Source organism: Sparus aurata, chromosome 8, assembly GCF_900880675.1.
Source record: "Sparus aurata chromosome 8, fSpaAur1.1, whole genome shotgun sequence".
In the NCBI taxonomy this organism is placed as follows: Eukaryota; Metazoa; Chordata; class Actinopteri; order Spariformes; family Sparidae; genus Sparus; species Sparus aurata.
In genome coordinates this window covers 16209429-16224197 of record NC_044194.1, presented here as the reverse complement: position 1 = coordinate 16224197, position 14769 = coordinate 16209429, and the positions used below count along the sequence as shown (strand labels likewise).

The 14769-nt window shown below is 42.1% G+C and overlaps 1 protein-coding gene across 19 annotated transcripts in view; it reads right to left on the bottom strand.

The window, feature by feature from the left end:
* LOC115586262 (neuronal cell adhesion molecule-like) overlaps positions 1–14769 on the bottom strand; it is an 86788-nt gene that overhangs the window by 26190 nt on the left and 45829 nt on the right. For 11 of the 19 annotated variants that reach the window (XM_030425125.1, XM_030425141.1, XM_030425129.1 and 8 more), the window contains exons 3-5: positions 2034–2209; positions 713–724; positions 52–157 (exon numbers count right to left, since the gene is read on the bottom strand). In XM_030425125.1, coding sequence (XP_030280985.1) covers positions 52–157; positions 713–724; positions 2034–2118 — 203 coding nt within the window. In that variant the 5' untranslated portion in view covers positions 2119–2209. The remainder of the gene's footprint in view (positions 1–51; positions 158–712; positions 725–2033; positions 2210–14769) is intronic. The other 8 variants (XM_030425127.1, XM_030425144.1, XM_030425131.1 and 5 more) reach the window with 1 other exon arrangement.

The window sequence follows — 14769 nt, the reverse complement described above, 5'->3', positions numbered from 1 at the left end:
TTTCTTAGTAACAGCACCATGAATGCAAAATCACACTTGACAGATTCCTACCTGGGGTGAGGCTTCCCCTTCGCCTCGCAGTGGATTATAATATTCTCTCGCGGGTCAATGATGTAATCCTTGGGGGATTGGTGAGTTATGGTCGGCGGCTGCGGCACTAAAAGCGATCAGAGAGAGGGCGATATTCAATCATGACCTTTACTGCATAACTAAGCCTTTTTTTTCTGTCGTTGTATTGACCACACAAGCAGCCATTACCAATTGCATGCAGACTCAACACACTTAATCAAATCAGATGGCTGATTGCTGACAGACACAAAAAGCTCTCGTAACATGTGCAACAGCAATGAAAAAAAAAAAAAAGAAAAAAAAAAAAGCATGCGGACGCTCAGGTACATTTCACTTTGCTGTAATGATCCGATGCTTAATGTATTCCTGCCAGCGCAGGGGAGGTAACTAATGGACAGTGAGAAAACAAATGATATAAGAACTCATGCTGTTTGCAGTATCGCTCTATGGAAATAATACTCTACCACTGCAGCAACACACGGGAACAAAAACAGCAAACAAAAACACTAAGAGATCAATGCATGCAATATAAAGTCCACTCCAAATCACACTCAGCACTTTTTAACACAAAAATCTAACACAATATAAAAAATAACCTTTAATGAACAACAACAAACTGCTAGCACAACCTCCGCAGACTTACATCCTTCCAGAACTTTAGTGTTTTTCCCAAGAATCAGCAAACAAGAAGGGGAAAATTGTGACAGTAAAGAGAACCAGACATTAGTGGTGCAACACTTCTTCCTGCATTATATCTGCTTCAACAGTGGTTTAAATAAAGCTCCCTGTTGAGAAACGCCAGCCTGCAGCGATCAACAGCTCCCGACAAACAATATGTAGAGGATCTACAGAGACGTCAGGCTGCGGCGTTGGAGGTCAGGCTGGCAAACTCTTTTCTTTTCCCCATCAGTCAAAATGAGGAACACTAGTCTAAGGAGTGTTCTGTTTACAGCGTGTGCTGAAGTTTTCTCTATAAATAGATTTTCTTCTTCAGAAAACAGCAAACTAACCCTAGCAATCTGTAGGTGTAGAGATGAATACAGATTGTTAATTGTGTGTGATAAGAGCTGAGACGATTCAGTTAATCGATTACTAATCTATTTTGATAGTGAAATCACAGTTTCAGTTTGCAAAAATATCAAACAGCTGCTAATTCTTAACCTTAACCTTAGTATCGGGGAAATGATAATGGCCGTTTTTCACTATTTTCTGATATTCTATAGACAAAAGATTGATAAATAAATTAAAAAATATTCAGCATATCATTCAGGTATTCAGAATTAAGAAATACAGAGGTTAAAACCAAACTTTTAACAACCAAATTCTCATTTTGATGAAAACAGCAACTGCATTTTGGTTGGATTATTTTAGCTGAGCTTTGCTTAGCTTTGTTTAATATAATGACTGGAAACACGGAAGCAGCCAGTCTGGCTCCGCTCAACAGTAAAATATAATATTAATCTGCATACCAGCACCTCTAAAGATTTCATTTCTTGTTTGTTTAATCCAAGTAAAAACCACAAAGTAAAAGTGAAAAGTTGTGGTTTTACACAGGGATATGTGTTGGACAAAGTCTTGGCTGGCTGCAGTGATTTACAGACATGAAATAGATGTTGAACTATTCCTCCAAATGTTCTTTATATAAAATGTCAGATGATGGTGAAATGTTCCCATTACAGAAAGGTTATAGTACTTATAAAGATGATAGAAGATAGATCTTTGTTTCAAATTGCTTGTTTTGTCCCCAAACAGTTCTTCTGGCATATTTGACAAAGAAAAGTGCAAATCCTCACGTCCTTAATTAGCAAATGACATTTTTTGATCGATGACGAGCCGTCAAACTTCGTCGGTTGATCGACTCATTAGAATACTAACTATTTATTCAGCCCGAGACCCCTCAGTTAAGTCCATCTATGCTCTCCTTGATGTGAACGTGTTGTGTGGTGTGTGATCTGGGTCCTTACGGTCTAGTGGGACCTCCAACGCGGCGGTGAGATGTCCCAGGAACAGCACCAGCAGCGCTGCGTCCATCCTCCTCCTCTCCATCATCGGTGTGTGACGCAAAGGTCTGCCCCGAAATCCAGTGACGCCCCGCCTCTCTGCTCAGTCACACTGTCTGAGGACACGTGCACATTCACAACTGCACGGAGAGAATGACAGAAAAAGAGAGACGGCATCAGAGATAAGAGGATAGAGGCAGGAGCAGAGATTACTGGGTTGAATAGCACATCCAGTTACTGCAGCTATCAATCATAACACTGAGTTTGTTCTGTTTTTTGTTCATCAGCTGCTGAGAGAATGAGAGCGAGAAAGAGAGAGAGAGAGAGAGAGAGAGAGAGAGAGAGAGAGAGAGAGAGAGAGAGAGAGAGAGAGAGAGAGAGGCAGACACATATAGCTCTGGCCACAGATCGATGTGAGTTGCCATGCAGTGTAGTTTGCTGGAAGCTATCTTTTTGATCTAGTGCACTCCGATACGGGCCAGCAGGGCCCACATGGGCTCATTTTGCTCGACTAATCACCGCCGTGGCCACAATGCCATTAGGCTTCTCTGCCCTATCGACCACATCAGGCGGCAGATGACATGCCAAGGGACGAGACAAGGGGACACTCACTTTACAATCCATTTCCCCATCAACTTTATCAGTTTGATTGACTTACTGATTGATCGGCAATGAAGTCAGACATCAGACGCTGAACTATCATTCATTCATGAGGTTGTTGGAGGTTGACTGGGCGGCTCTTAGACGTCTCTGCAGACACCGTTCAGTGAGGACAGATGGTACAAGTTCAACAGGTTCAAGTGAGGTGGCTTGTTTACAGGTTTGAAAAAAACTGGTGGAAGGCAAATTGGCCATTGATTAACTGTTAATTAAATGAGGATTTTCTTTTGTTACACAGTATAATCCAATTATACCTCCATCACAACACCGGCGTTCGTGGCGGATGGACTGTGAAAAGACCGGAGAGCAGGACAGCAATCTATGGACTGTATTTAACATAACAGGTCTGAAATCTTTCTCTTGTTGCCAGGCAGCTCAGTTCCTCCCAACTAGAAGCATTTATTTACTGAGACAGCTAAAGAGGGTATGATAGCAAAACACAAATGCTGTAATTATAAAGCGAGTGTGACCCAGGCTTCGGAGAATAATTATACGTGAGTCCAAATGGCTTTAAAAGGAGACACTACAGGTGAATAGAGCAAAGATTCAGACTTAAAAAACAGCTTTTGAGGCAGTGTCTAATTAAAAAGCACTAAGGTGCATTCATTGCCAGAATAGAAATCTGAACAGTAGACGAAGCCAGGTTCAACATTCGCGTTTTTACTGAGGGAATTTTGTACATCTCTTTTATTCAATCCACCAATCAGGAAATACTGCCAAAAGGAGGAGTAAAACGTTATATAAATCAGGTTATGGATGGTTTATAGACATAAACTGATGTGCCCTCAAAAACACTTTGGATAAGGGAAGGCACCTTCAAAAAATACTTGGCAGGTGATTTGTCCGTCTATCACTGGCTGTCAAAGGCTCTAAAGTTTGGTGTATGTAAGTGCTACTGAAGTGGAAATTTCTGGCTGAGAGAATGAAAAAGAAAAAACCTCATTTTGAGGAAACGGCCTCTAAAGGTATGGTAAAAAGTAAGTAAAGTACTGCAGTAGATATCACCATTAAACCTCCCCTGTCGATTATGTAGACTAAGAAAATAAGATATCTTATCTATAGATATGGAAATGAGGCTAGCTTATTAAATATGTGCTAATTTGCATAAATGTTTTGGACATTGTTTATCCACTGGTCTGAAATAAGATATGTTACGGATAGCCCAATATCTCAAAATAATGTTTCACCTGTAACGTCATCAAATCCACCTGCACAATTTAGCCCTGTCACATAGAAATGATCCGTATAATTGACTATTTTCACATACATGTGAGTTTTCAAAAGATGGGTAAAGCGGATGAGGAGACAGAACTTAGCAGGAGTCGTTTTCTGTCTTTTAACAACTGCAGCCTGACCTGTTTTTATCTCCTCTCCTGCCTGTCTTACCCGAGGCATCCGCTGGCACGTATTAAAATGTCACAGCTCAATTTAGAGCTCATGCCGACTAATTTGCTGCGTTATCACAAAAGGACACTATCAAATGTGTGATATTAATGCTGGTTAGAGTATGAAATAATCAAACAGAGCACATTAAAGGTGGAGCTGCATATGTGTACCGCTCTCTCCTGCCTTTGGCTGTTGGGTCGGCTGAAGCTGTGTCTGGGACCAGAGGCTAAGACAGTCAGGCAGTCAGATCCTGGCCTGGTCCTCCGTGGGGAATGGATGTATTTGTTAGTGCTGCCCTACAGTCATGATTCAGTAGCGGCCCAAGAACTGGTGTGTCTGGTAGCATGTGAAGAGACCAAGGCTAACGTCTGCTTCTTCCACTACACCTCTCTAGGGAGGGCCTGTATCATTCGCCCAGGGCAGCCAATCACAGCAGGCATGGACAGCATCAGGCAGCTCTGGACTGGGATTTGACATAAAGGGATCGGGGGGGGGGGGCAATTTCATCAAGATCATTTGCAGGCTGCAGGCAGGAGTGCAGAAGAAAACCTGGAGCAGAATTTAGTCATCAGTGTTTATTTTCAACTGGCTGTGTGTTGAAAATCATTCATGCAAAAATCCATTCATGGTGATTAGCACGGCGTCGCACTGCAATATGTTCTTGGTGCCAATTCAATTTTGTAAATGTACAAAGATATTAAGGTCACTCCAATTTGTAAAAGAACATAAAATACAGGCTGTACTTGGTGGTACACAGTCACAGGTTAAGTTAAAAAAAAAAAAAGCTGTGACAGCGAAAGAATAAATGTGTTAATTATAAATTTTATAGTGAATCCCCCGAAAGCCTGGTGATTTTTATCTGGAAAAGAGCCAAGGCTTCATCCAGGATTCATTTCCCAATTTAATGAGGTGTAGCAGCTCAGTCCAAGCCGGTCAGCATGTGCTGTCTTTGTGTGCATACTGTATATGTGGTGTGTATGTGTGCTATAATTATCCCTGCGAGCTGCAGTGATATGGGGCCAGCCCCTTGCATCCCTCTCACAGTTGGAAGACAGTGGGAACTCAAGTGGGGCTCTTAAGGCCAGAAACCAACCACCAAGGCCTGAACAGAGAGCATAAAAGTGATTAAAACATCCAGACTTTGCCCTGTTCAAATCAGGCAGTGGCGTATTCATGAACCTGATTCTAAAACCTTCACTTTACTGATGTGGCATGAGGCGCAAGCCTTCATAATAAATATATTTTGAGCCCTGGATCTTAAAAAAGAAACTACATTCCAAAGCCCATTCCTCATTTGAATATACAGTCCTTCGAGGGGACGTGCAATCACAAAACAACCATCACATTTGTTGAACCTTCCTATGCATCTTTTGCTGACAGAACTGGAGAAGCCAAAGTAAATAAAGCTCACTTCAGCGCAGACTGCTGAGGCCGAGATAAACACACAGCACTGCTGGGAGTGCTGTGCCAAAAGCTGTCAGACGGCTGATAAAATCAAACAGGAAATGGTTTGTTGGAAAGAAACACGACAGGTGGGTAAGAAGGACACTTACGGCGAGGTATTTTAGCTACTTTTCAAAACAGACGAGGCAAAAAGGTGCTATTGTTTCATTTAGAAAACTCAATACAACAGTCAAAGTGTACTTAAAGGATGAGACTAGTGTTATGTGAAGTTTCAGCTCCTCAAACCTGCATGAACTGATTTTTCTGGCCACTCGGGAACAGTGAAAACAAATTGTCAGCACAACAATCTACAAATTGTTTTGATATGGTGAATGTCTAAGGAAACAGTTGCTCATTTAAACATCTAGTGGAATCCGATTAGCATTAGTATTCATTCATAGTCGTATTTCTGGATACCTGGTGAATCCAAGTATAATAATTACTCTCTCTTTTATGCTCTGTTTTGTCTCTCCACCAACTCCTGAGGGAAATATTTGGCTCTGCAGTTGCTAAACTCGTTGCATTTTTGCCAAAGGCTTTGAGATGCATGCTGTAGTGGAGTTTGATGTTTTTATGTGGATTCACTGATCATTTTGGTTTGCCATTGATTTCCATTCATTCCCAAATAAACCTTTGCAGAAGAAGAAGTGCATGCAGTGCTTATTCTTCTTCTCTTTCCTCCTCTTCTCTGTATTCACTCAGATACTATACCAACTATAAACGTGCTGAAAAATTTAAATATCTTCATACTTTTGCCATCGTAGATTCTTTCAGCCATGATACTCTTCTGAAGATGACTCGTTAAGTCAGTGGAAGCAATTGGGCTTTGTATTATTGTCTCTATACATTTCACCAATAATGAATGGCCAACAATTAACATTTCCTAGTATTGGGCTAAACTTTATTGGCCTGACACCACTACAAACGTAGTTGCAGGGATTTCTGCATGTTTCAGAAATTGGTGCAAGTCAATGGCTGCTTAGATCGGCCCTGAAACACATCAGCATCGTGTGCCAAACAGTCAGCTTTGATGTAAGACAAACTTCATCTGCAAATAAAGTAACTAATATATGCAAAGGCCTTTAAATGCCACTACAGAGACCTCACTGATTGTGTTTCTTCAGCAAAGTGAGATTCTGTTAATTACAGCCTTTAACTACATGAGACCACCTTCCATCAGGACCTGCTTTTCTCTCTGTTCATTTTGTCTGTGGAGAAAAACACTCAGCACTTGTGTAACAGCTGCATTGAGCTGTCTGGCCTCTCATTCAACTGGCCCCTTCAATTACCCCATTGTCATTTTCCCATGGCCAGCTACTTCACCATCCCAAAACTAATTGGTTTTGTGCTCATGTCAGAGACGTGGCACATACAGCGAGGCACATACACACATTCATGCACTCTGGCTGCGGGACGTGAGGGTCAGGACATGTCTGAGCACACAGATGGAGCTGACGGGGGCACGAGCAACGCGAATTGAAGCACATCTCGGTGTAAATGAATAGCAGTCAGTAGGGAAAAAAGCCCAATTGAATTTCCCTTACAGGAACAGATAATCCTACCCCATATGCTCAAAGCTAACCACTAGTGAAGATATTGTCATGGTCTGTGCCAAACAATGGTGATGCAATAGTGCTACACTGACAGAATCACCACTGTTGCATCAGTACTGTACAGTTTTAACATCTCTGATGAAAAACAAGCTTTTTCTCTCATGCCAAGCACCCTAATTAACTCCCATAATCAGTGCTATTGATGGCTCATGCAATCAGGGGTTTGTGAGCCTCCGTATGGCCTTAATGGAGCAGCAGGGATCCCCTACAGGCGGCTCAATGTGGGGGTATAATGATGAGAATGGCTCCGCACTCAGGAAGGTGGTGATGAGAAAACGGATACGGTCGGAAGAGTTTATTTTTCTGAAGCTCCCGCTGCAGTGCAGGATGTCACTGCATGGAATTCAAGCCCAGGGCTGCATGCCCATTTCTCTGTACCATTAAACATCTATGGGGAAGCGGGAGGTCGCTTGAAAGGCTTTGCTGCACAGAAGACAGCGAGACGGACTCTCTTTGGTTACCAAAGTTTAGAAAGTCTAATCATACAGGATTCGAATGCAAAGCTAGTGCACTGTTAGTTCCTTAACACAAAAGGTGATTGAATTTGTTGAGCTATAAACGCATGGCTAATGTAGTGGACGGGCATTAGCAGTGATATGAATAACAGCCGTGGTGTGTGTGAGGTTGAATGTTCATTGGCTTTGACTAATACCTCTCTCAGGCCTTTTATCTGCAGCTACAGGATCACAATGGAAATTCCGCGTCGCAGCTTCAGCGCGCGTTTCCCATAATCTTCTCATTAGCTTTTATAATTGGGGGGCTGTATGCAAATAATTGGTGTGGTTAACATATGAATTGGGGTCCTGTTGTTCAGGGAGACCCTCGCAGCTCAAAAACACGCCGCAGCCCTTTCATCTGCACTGTACAGTCCCAGACAATAGGAGAGGCTTCATCTGCTCCACTATAAAGATGTTGTTGGGTGGATACTACAAGCTAAAACTAAACTTTGTTGTGCTTTTATGGCATGCATATGGTACAAACTGCCAGTGTGGAAAACTTTAAGCTTGTCCCAAAAATAGTAAGTCAAGATATTTCAGCTTTTGCTGTAGTGAGCTGGAAATCTAATCCAAATATTACTGAAACTGCAAAATGGCCAAGTCATAGAAGCACCACTTCTTTTGATAAAGGTAAAATGGGTGACAAAACAACATTATAATAAAGTACTGTCATGCTGCAGAGAAGACCTAGGCCACATATCTTTATTCTCAATATGTAAGAAACATGTTTGGCACAGATGCCAAAAATGTCACATCATCGTGATTTCAATTGTTTTTTCAGTGAACATTGTGATGCAATAATGATCTCTTTCCCACCAATCTTGATGTCACAGTTAGACAAAAAGAACTCAAGACACTAAGGCAGGAGGAAGGATGTAACAAAAGGCGAGCTTTATTAACTTAAATCTTAGTCCACAAAAGAAGAGTAAGGCAACAAAAGAGAGAGATCAAGAAAGAAAAACTAAGTACATGCCGGGATACCACGAGGACAAAGGCAGCAAATGCAGGTAAAACATGAGGAAATGAAACAGGACCAGGGAACAGATGAAAATTCAGGACTGACATGAGAACAGAAACAGATAAATTGACAAAAGGAGAGGGAAAGACCGACTTGAACACACCAGGGAGGGTAAACAAATAGATGGCAGGTGAAACTAACAGAGCAAAAATGGTGAGAAAAACACAGAGACAGGAAGTTTACAAAAGCCAACCCTAACCATCACACGAGAATCATATGACTTTTTGATTTTTTATATCAACTTCAGAAAAACACAATAGTAGGGAGAAGCCCGTGAAGCATAGATTGCTCGGCTTTCAATACCTCTCCCCAGCTATCAATCGACCACAACTCTTAATGCTAATGGGCAACTGCTACTAATGCAACGTGTCCGGCAATTTGTTTGGTCCTCCTTTCACAGAGTGCTGGCACATTGACATTCACTGAGCTTCCTCCCCGTACGCGTCAAAAACACTCTGGGATTCGCTCTCCGTCCCCTCTGCCCAAATGCTAATCACTGCCGGCGCCGGCACCTCTGAGAGGAAGCTGCTCTTTAGCATGCAGATGGGGGCAGCAGCACTAGATTGGACGGCAGTGTTAAGGAGGATATCCCTGCCTGTTTGACTTGAATAGAAGCGAAAGGCGTTTTGCTTTCATCTCATCATTGCAGACCAGCTAAATATGACATATAGTTGGTGAGTCACGTCCTCACATTATACCAGCGCTCCCTCTGAGAGCATTCTCATGATTGGATGGGTGTTGGGAAGCCCTCTCTTGCTCCTCAGGATAATTGCTGGTGGTAAAATTGGAGGTCTTTTAGTCTTCTCACTGCCTCACAACGTAGCAAAAGCCATAAATGATTAGTTAATAAAGTAGCGATGGCAAGGTGGCAAAAGTTAAGTCCCTAAAGTGCATTTGTACACTTGTCTGAGACCCGACTTGTACAGTAGCTCATTACTGGAGAATTAAATGAGTGGAGACACTTTTAAAAAGCATTCATTAAAATGAGATCAGGAGGGGAAGCAGCACCAGGCTGAACGAGCGACTGTGGATCTGAACTTGACCTTTTTTTGATAGCTAATCCCCACTCTGTAATTACTCCTTAAAAGAGGACGTTTCAGTATCGCCAAGCAAAGTGAATTCACACACGCTTACATGCATTTGCATACCCGTCGTCCTCATTTATGCTATCAAACAGCCTATGGGTCAGTGTCGGACGTAAGAAATTAAAGATGGAGTTTGAGAGTGAGCGTGTTATGGGTGAGGCCATTCATATGCTGAGCAGAAGTTCATTATCATGAGCAAATGCAGGAGAGTGGGAGGAATGCATTCGACCGGCTTCCTGAGAAGCAGATAGGAATCTCAAAATCCTCGCCATACAACGTCAAGAAACACTTTAGCTACAGAAACATAACAGCCTTGAGAATGTAATCAACATAAAACCAATCAGCCGTGGGAAGACGAGCAAATCCTGTGAGACAGCAGACAGGAACATCCATGCATATGTGAAATCAGAAACAAATGCTGCTATTATGCGTATCCGATATAATCCATGAGCCCGCAAAAGGTGGAAAATGTGTTGTAGATAGATATAGGGACACTTGAAGAGCAGCAGAGCACTTGAAACTGCCCTGTGTATCCATGGCGATCCCCTACTGATCTCAGATCTCTACGCTGACAAAAAGATGTCAACCCTTTCCTCAAACACAGACATACGTATGGGGGGAAAAATAGAACAAAGAGGCCCAGACCCATTTGTCATCTCCTGAGTAACCTTGGAGAGAAACTGTACGCTTGACATCTGCTCTGCCCTAAAACACATCTCAACCTCCTCTGAGCTCAACAAAAGAGGTATGATTAGAATCTCAGTTTGCTACCGTGTCCACACCGGATGCCTTTCTCCGCATGTGAAGGGTCTCTCAAGATGGGGCCAATATGTGGAGTTTACTTTAAGCTTAGGGCCTGCGACAAAAACTGTGTGAGAAAGAGAGCCGAGGAAATGTTCACATCAAACACACACAAAAAAAAACGGCAGCCATGATGCATCGTAGTAAATGAACCCCTGGCGATGTCAGCTAACAAAGAGGAACAGCGTCTATATATGATTGCTCAGAGTCAACAGTTAATGCAACCGGGCCTTTCTGGAAAAAGAGCAACTGTATAATGAACACTCTTCTGGTGGAATTTGAATTGTGCTGATACAGTTTAGACGGGCAGACAGTGATGGGTCATTTAGACCTGTCTGCGCTTTGTATGGTACCATTCAGTCTAGCAAAATCTGCCGACTACATCAGATAACAAAGCGTGAACGCTGACTGAGCCCTGGAACAATCTGTTACCACAGTGTTGTTACCAGAACATGTAATTTGCCAGTGAGAAAGTAGCAGGTGGACAGAGGCAGCGAGGTCCAGGCTTATTGAGGACAGTCTGCTACTTCCGGAGGCCATGTCGGTGCTCATAATCAAGCTAAACAGCATGGTGGAGTTTATCCGCAGCGTGAAAGGGGATTCAGAGGCATTTCAAGTGAAAGAAATGAAAGAGAAAGACCTTTTCACCATGCAGTATCTAAATAAGAATAGAGACATCAAATATGAGAGTCCACAGCCATGCTAGTCAGGCTAACAGCATGCTAAACATGCTCAAAACAACAATAGGCCTACTGACCCGCTGATGTTCATGCCATGTTGGTCATGTAAGTTGAGCATGTAGCTTTGTATGCTAAAAGGTCTACACCAGTCTAGTCTACACCATAGTAACACAGGAGTGTCTGGATCTCAACTTTTCTGATGAGACTAGTTGGCATGAGTGCCATGACATGCCATGATTGCCAACTCAGTTATGTTAGCATGCTTAAAGTTATCAAAGGGGTTCTATGTATTGTATTTGTAAGAATTTACATATATTATTCACTTTGTTATTGGCCATATGTGTGGGGAATTTAACGTGACATGAAAAAGTAGACCTTTTCCATCTCCCTCGGTTGCCTATATACAAGCCTGCGGATGATTTGTTGAAGTTTTTTTAATGCTGCTGGACAGTGGATTTCTTTGTGAAGGATTTCCTCCAACTTTCACTGATGTTGTTGGGATATTTCAGTCTGGACCAAAGTGGTGGACCAATAAACCAACATTGACAGGCTGGCGTTGTCATTCCAAGAAGTAAAGAGCTAATTGTTCTAGTGGTTGTTTGGCAACATCCACCAACACCATCAGATAACATAGCGTGAAGACCGACTGTGTGTTGGAGCAATCTGTTACCAGAACATTTCATTTGCCAGCGATAGAGTAGCGGTGAGAAAATCCCCGGGCAGGTGGACCAAGGCAGCGAGGTCTAGAGTTATTGAGTGCCACCTCCACATTCACAAAGCACCACAATAGGCCTCTCCTTCCCCTCCCCTCCGCCTCCTTCGCTAGCCCCTTCCACTCCACCCCACCTGTGTCTGTGAAAGGTCAGCGCAGAGGAGGGTCCTCACCCCCTCCCTGAACCCACAGCTCCCACTCCACAATCAGCCCCAACACTGGAGCCCAGTGCCAGGAAACTCAATCAAAGCGGGGCTTCAGAGGGCTCCAGACCTCTCAAAACCTTCCATTGTCTCCAGAAGGCTTCCCCACACCGCGGCCGGTCTATATGTAACACTGTAAGAGGAGTTGCTCATTACTGCCCGTCCCCGGTTCCACTTTGTCTCTATTGTGCAGCTGACAGAAGAATCCAGTTGCCCAGGCGGGCCAATAAAAGAGAGTGCAGTTACATAAAAAAGAGAACGAAACAAAGAAAATGAGAAAGAGGATTCTTTCGCAGGAGTGGGTGATAGCAAGACACATACATTGCGTGTGTGAGTGCAGGATGATCACGTTGACATTCACCCCGGTGGTTTGATGTAAAAGACACAAGCAATACATAAATCTGTCACCTGTTGTGTCACTGCAAGACAGTTCTTTAATGGCATCTGTTTAAGATTTGCCATTCATCCCACAAGTTAGAGGGTATTGACTGATAGACACACCACACCACAATGTGTGTGAATGTCAGAGCAATCCATTATCACATAAAGGGAGCACTATGTAGTTCCCCCCTCTCTACTCTCTCTCTCTCAGCCCCTCCTCAGCTCTATTCAGATACGGCAGGTGAATACAAATCATTTCCCCTCCGCTGCTCTCTAAAAGGACTCACCATCCAATTTCAGACATAGAGGACACAAACAATAGTCCTTTCAAAGTGTGAGAAAATCAAATCATGGTCTTTTTTTTTTTAAATGAAAGACACAATCAGGAGTTAACCCTTCCGAAATGTGAAACAAGTTCTCAAAAATAGTTTTTTTTTTCCACTCATTTAAGAATCATCAAAGGATCGATGACATATAATGTGAGATCCTGCATATTAGAGCAAAAGGTCGAGAGGAGAAGCCTCTAAAGGAGACATTTTACCAATCAGAAGCATGCAGACTGCATTAAAAAAGGTATTCGTCTCTCACGGCATTGTTTGTTTTTGCTAACAAAAATGGTTGTACGTTTAGTTAATTTTATTTTAGTGTAAAACATTTAAAACAGAAAAACAGGGGAGCAGATCTTTCAATTTGATAAACTGGATAAAGAACTCAAAAGGACTTAATAGTTTTCTAACCCAAACGCCAGAATAAATGGCACTGAAAACAGAAATATGTTGCAACTCTACACGTCTTTAGGTTCAGATTTCTATTTTCTATTCTATCTATTTCTGTGCTAATGACCTAATCAGGTTTAGGCACAAAAAATCGGAATCGGAAAAGATCACGTTTTGGCTTAAAATGACCTGTTCTCCATTCACTCCATGCATCAAGTTGCTGCAAAACTGCCATAATTTAGTTTTTATTCCTTGAAAAAAATTGCTATATTTTCTGGCATTTTTGTTTTCTGATGTTGCTTTTAATTCAACTTCATAGTCACTTTTGTCATGAGGAAAATGTTGTGGTTGTTTATTTTTCATCATAGTTTCCATTGAAGAAATTAACACAGAAACAGATAAAAGCAGCTCCGGAAATCTGATAGTTTTGCTTCATAAATGATTTAAAAACAATTTATGTCTTACAAAAATCACTGGTAATTGATAGTCTTTTGGTGACTAATCAACTTAATTTGACACTAATTTTGACACACATACCCACTTAACTGGGTTTAATATTTCAGATAGTTATAATCACTGTATTCACAGTGTGACACAGTTTCTCCAATCTGTCAGAATGTGAAAACTGAATCATACAGAATGCAATCCACATCAGATAGGATTCACCAACATACACCACAACACAAGCAGAAACGCTGCTTAATGTGAAAATAATGTGTGTGCCAGCTGCACTGATCCAAACACTCTTTTAGCCGGGTCTGAATGAGCTCTGATTGCACTGGCTTTAGCTATGGCCACTCTATTTCACGAGTCAGGTTTTCATATGCAAAACCAAACAAACAACTCAGAGGAAGTGAACAATTCATCAAAGATGAGCCCCGAGTCAACTTACTCTGACTGTATTTGAGCTGAGGAGCGGCGCTGTGAGTTTTCATCTGAAAATCCGCCCCATTTAAAGACTTTTGCTGGAATTTGATCTAATTAAGTTCTGAGGCTGTGATATTTTACCAAAAATGAAATAACCGGGAGAGAGATAACATCTCCCTCAAGCGAATGGAAGATTTTTATGTTAGCGGGTAATTGAGGGACCCCATTTTATGTGAAAAACAGTTTTTTGTGAAATTAAAGAAAGAATTACAGATTAAAGAATACAACGAAAAGCCCCTGGAGGTGACTGACTGATGATGACTGTGGGCTGAGTGCGAACGTGTTTCTATCTGTCTTGTGGGTCTCGATGACTGAAATGTCGGCTAATAGGTGTTAATGATACAAATGAAGAACTTGGCTTTCTCACAAAGGTAGTCCCTTTATGTGCTGTAAAATTCTCTCTACGCCAGATGTAACATGAAAACTCACCAGAGACTCAAAACAAAAAAAAAACTTTCCTGGTGTTATACTGTAGCTTAGAGATTTTCCCCTATTTCATCCATCATTTTGAGAGTTTGAGTGTGTTTCGAGTGGCCCTGGTGTTATACCCAGAGGGCGTCGCAGCTCAGATAAACAGT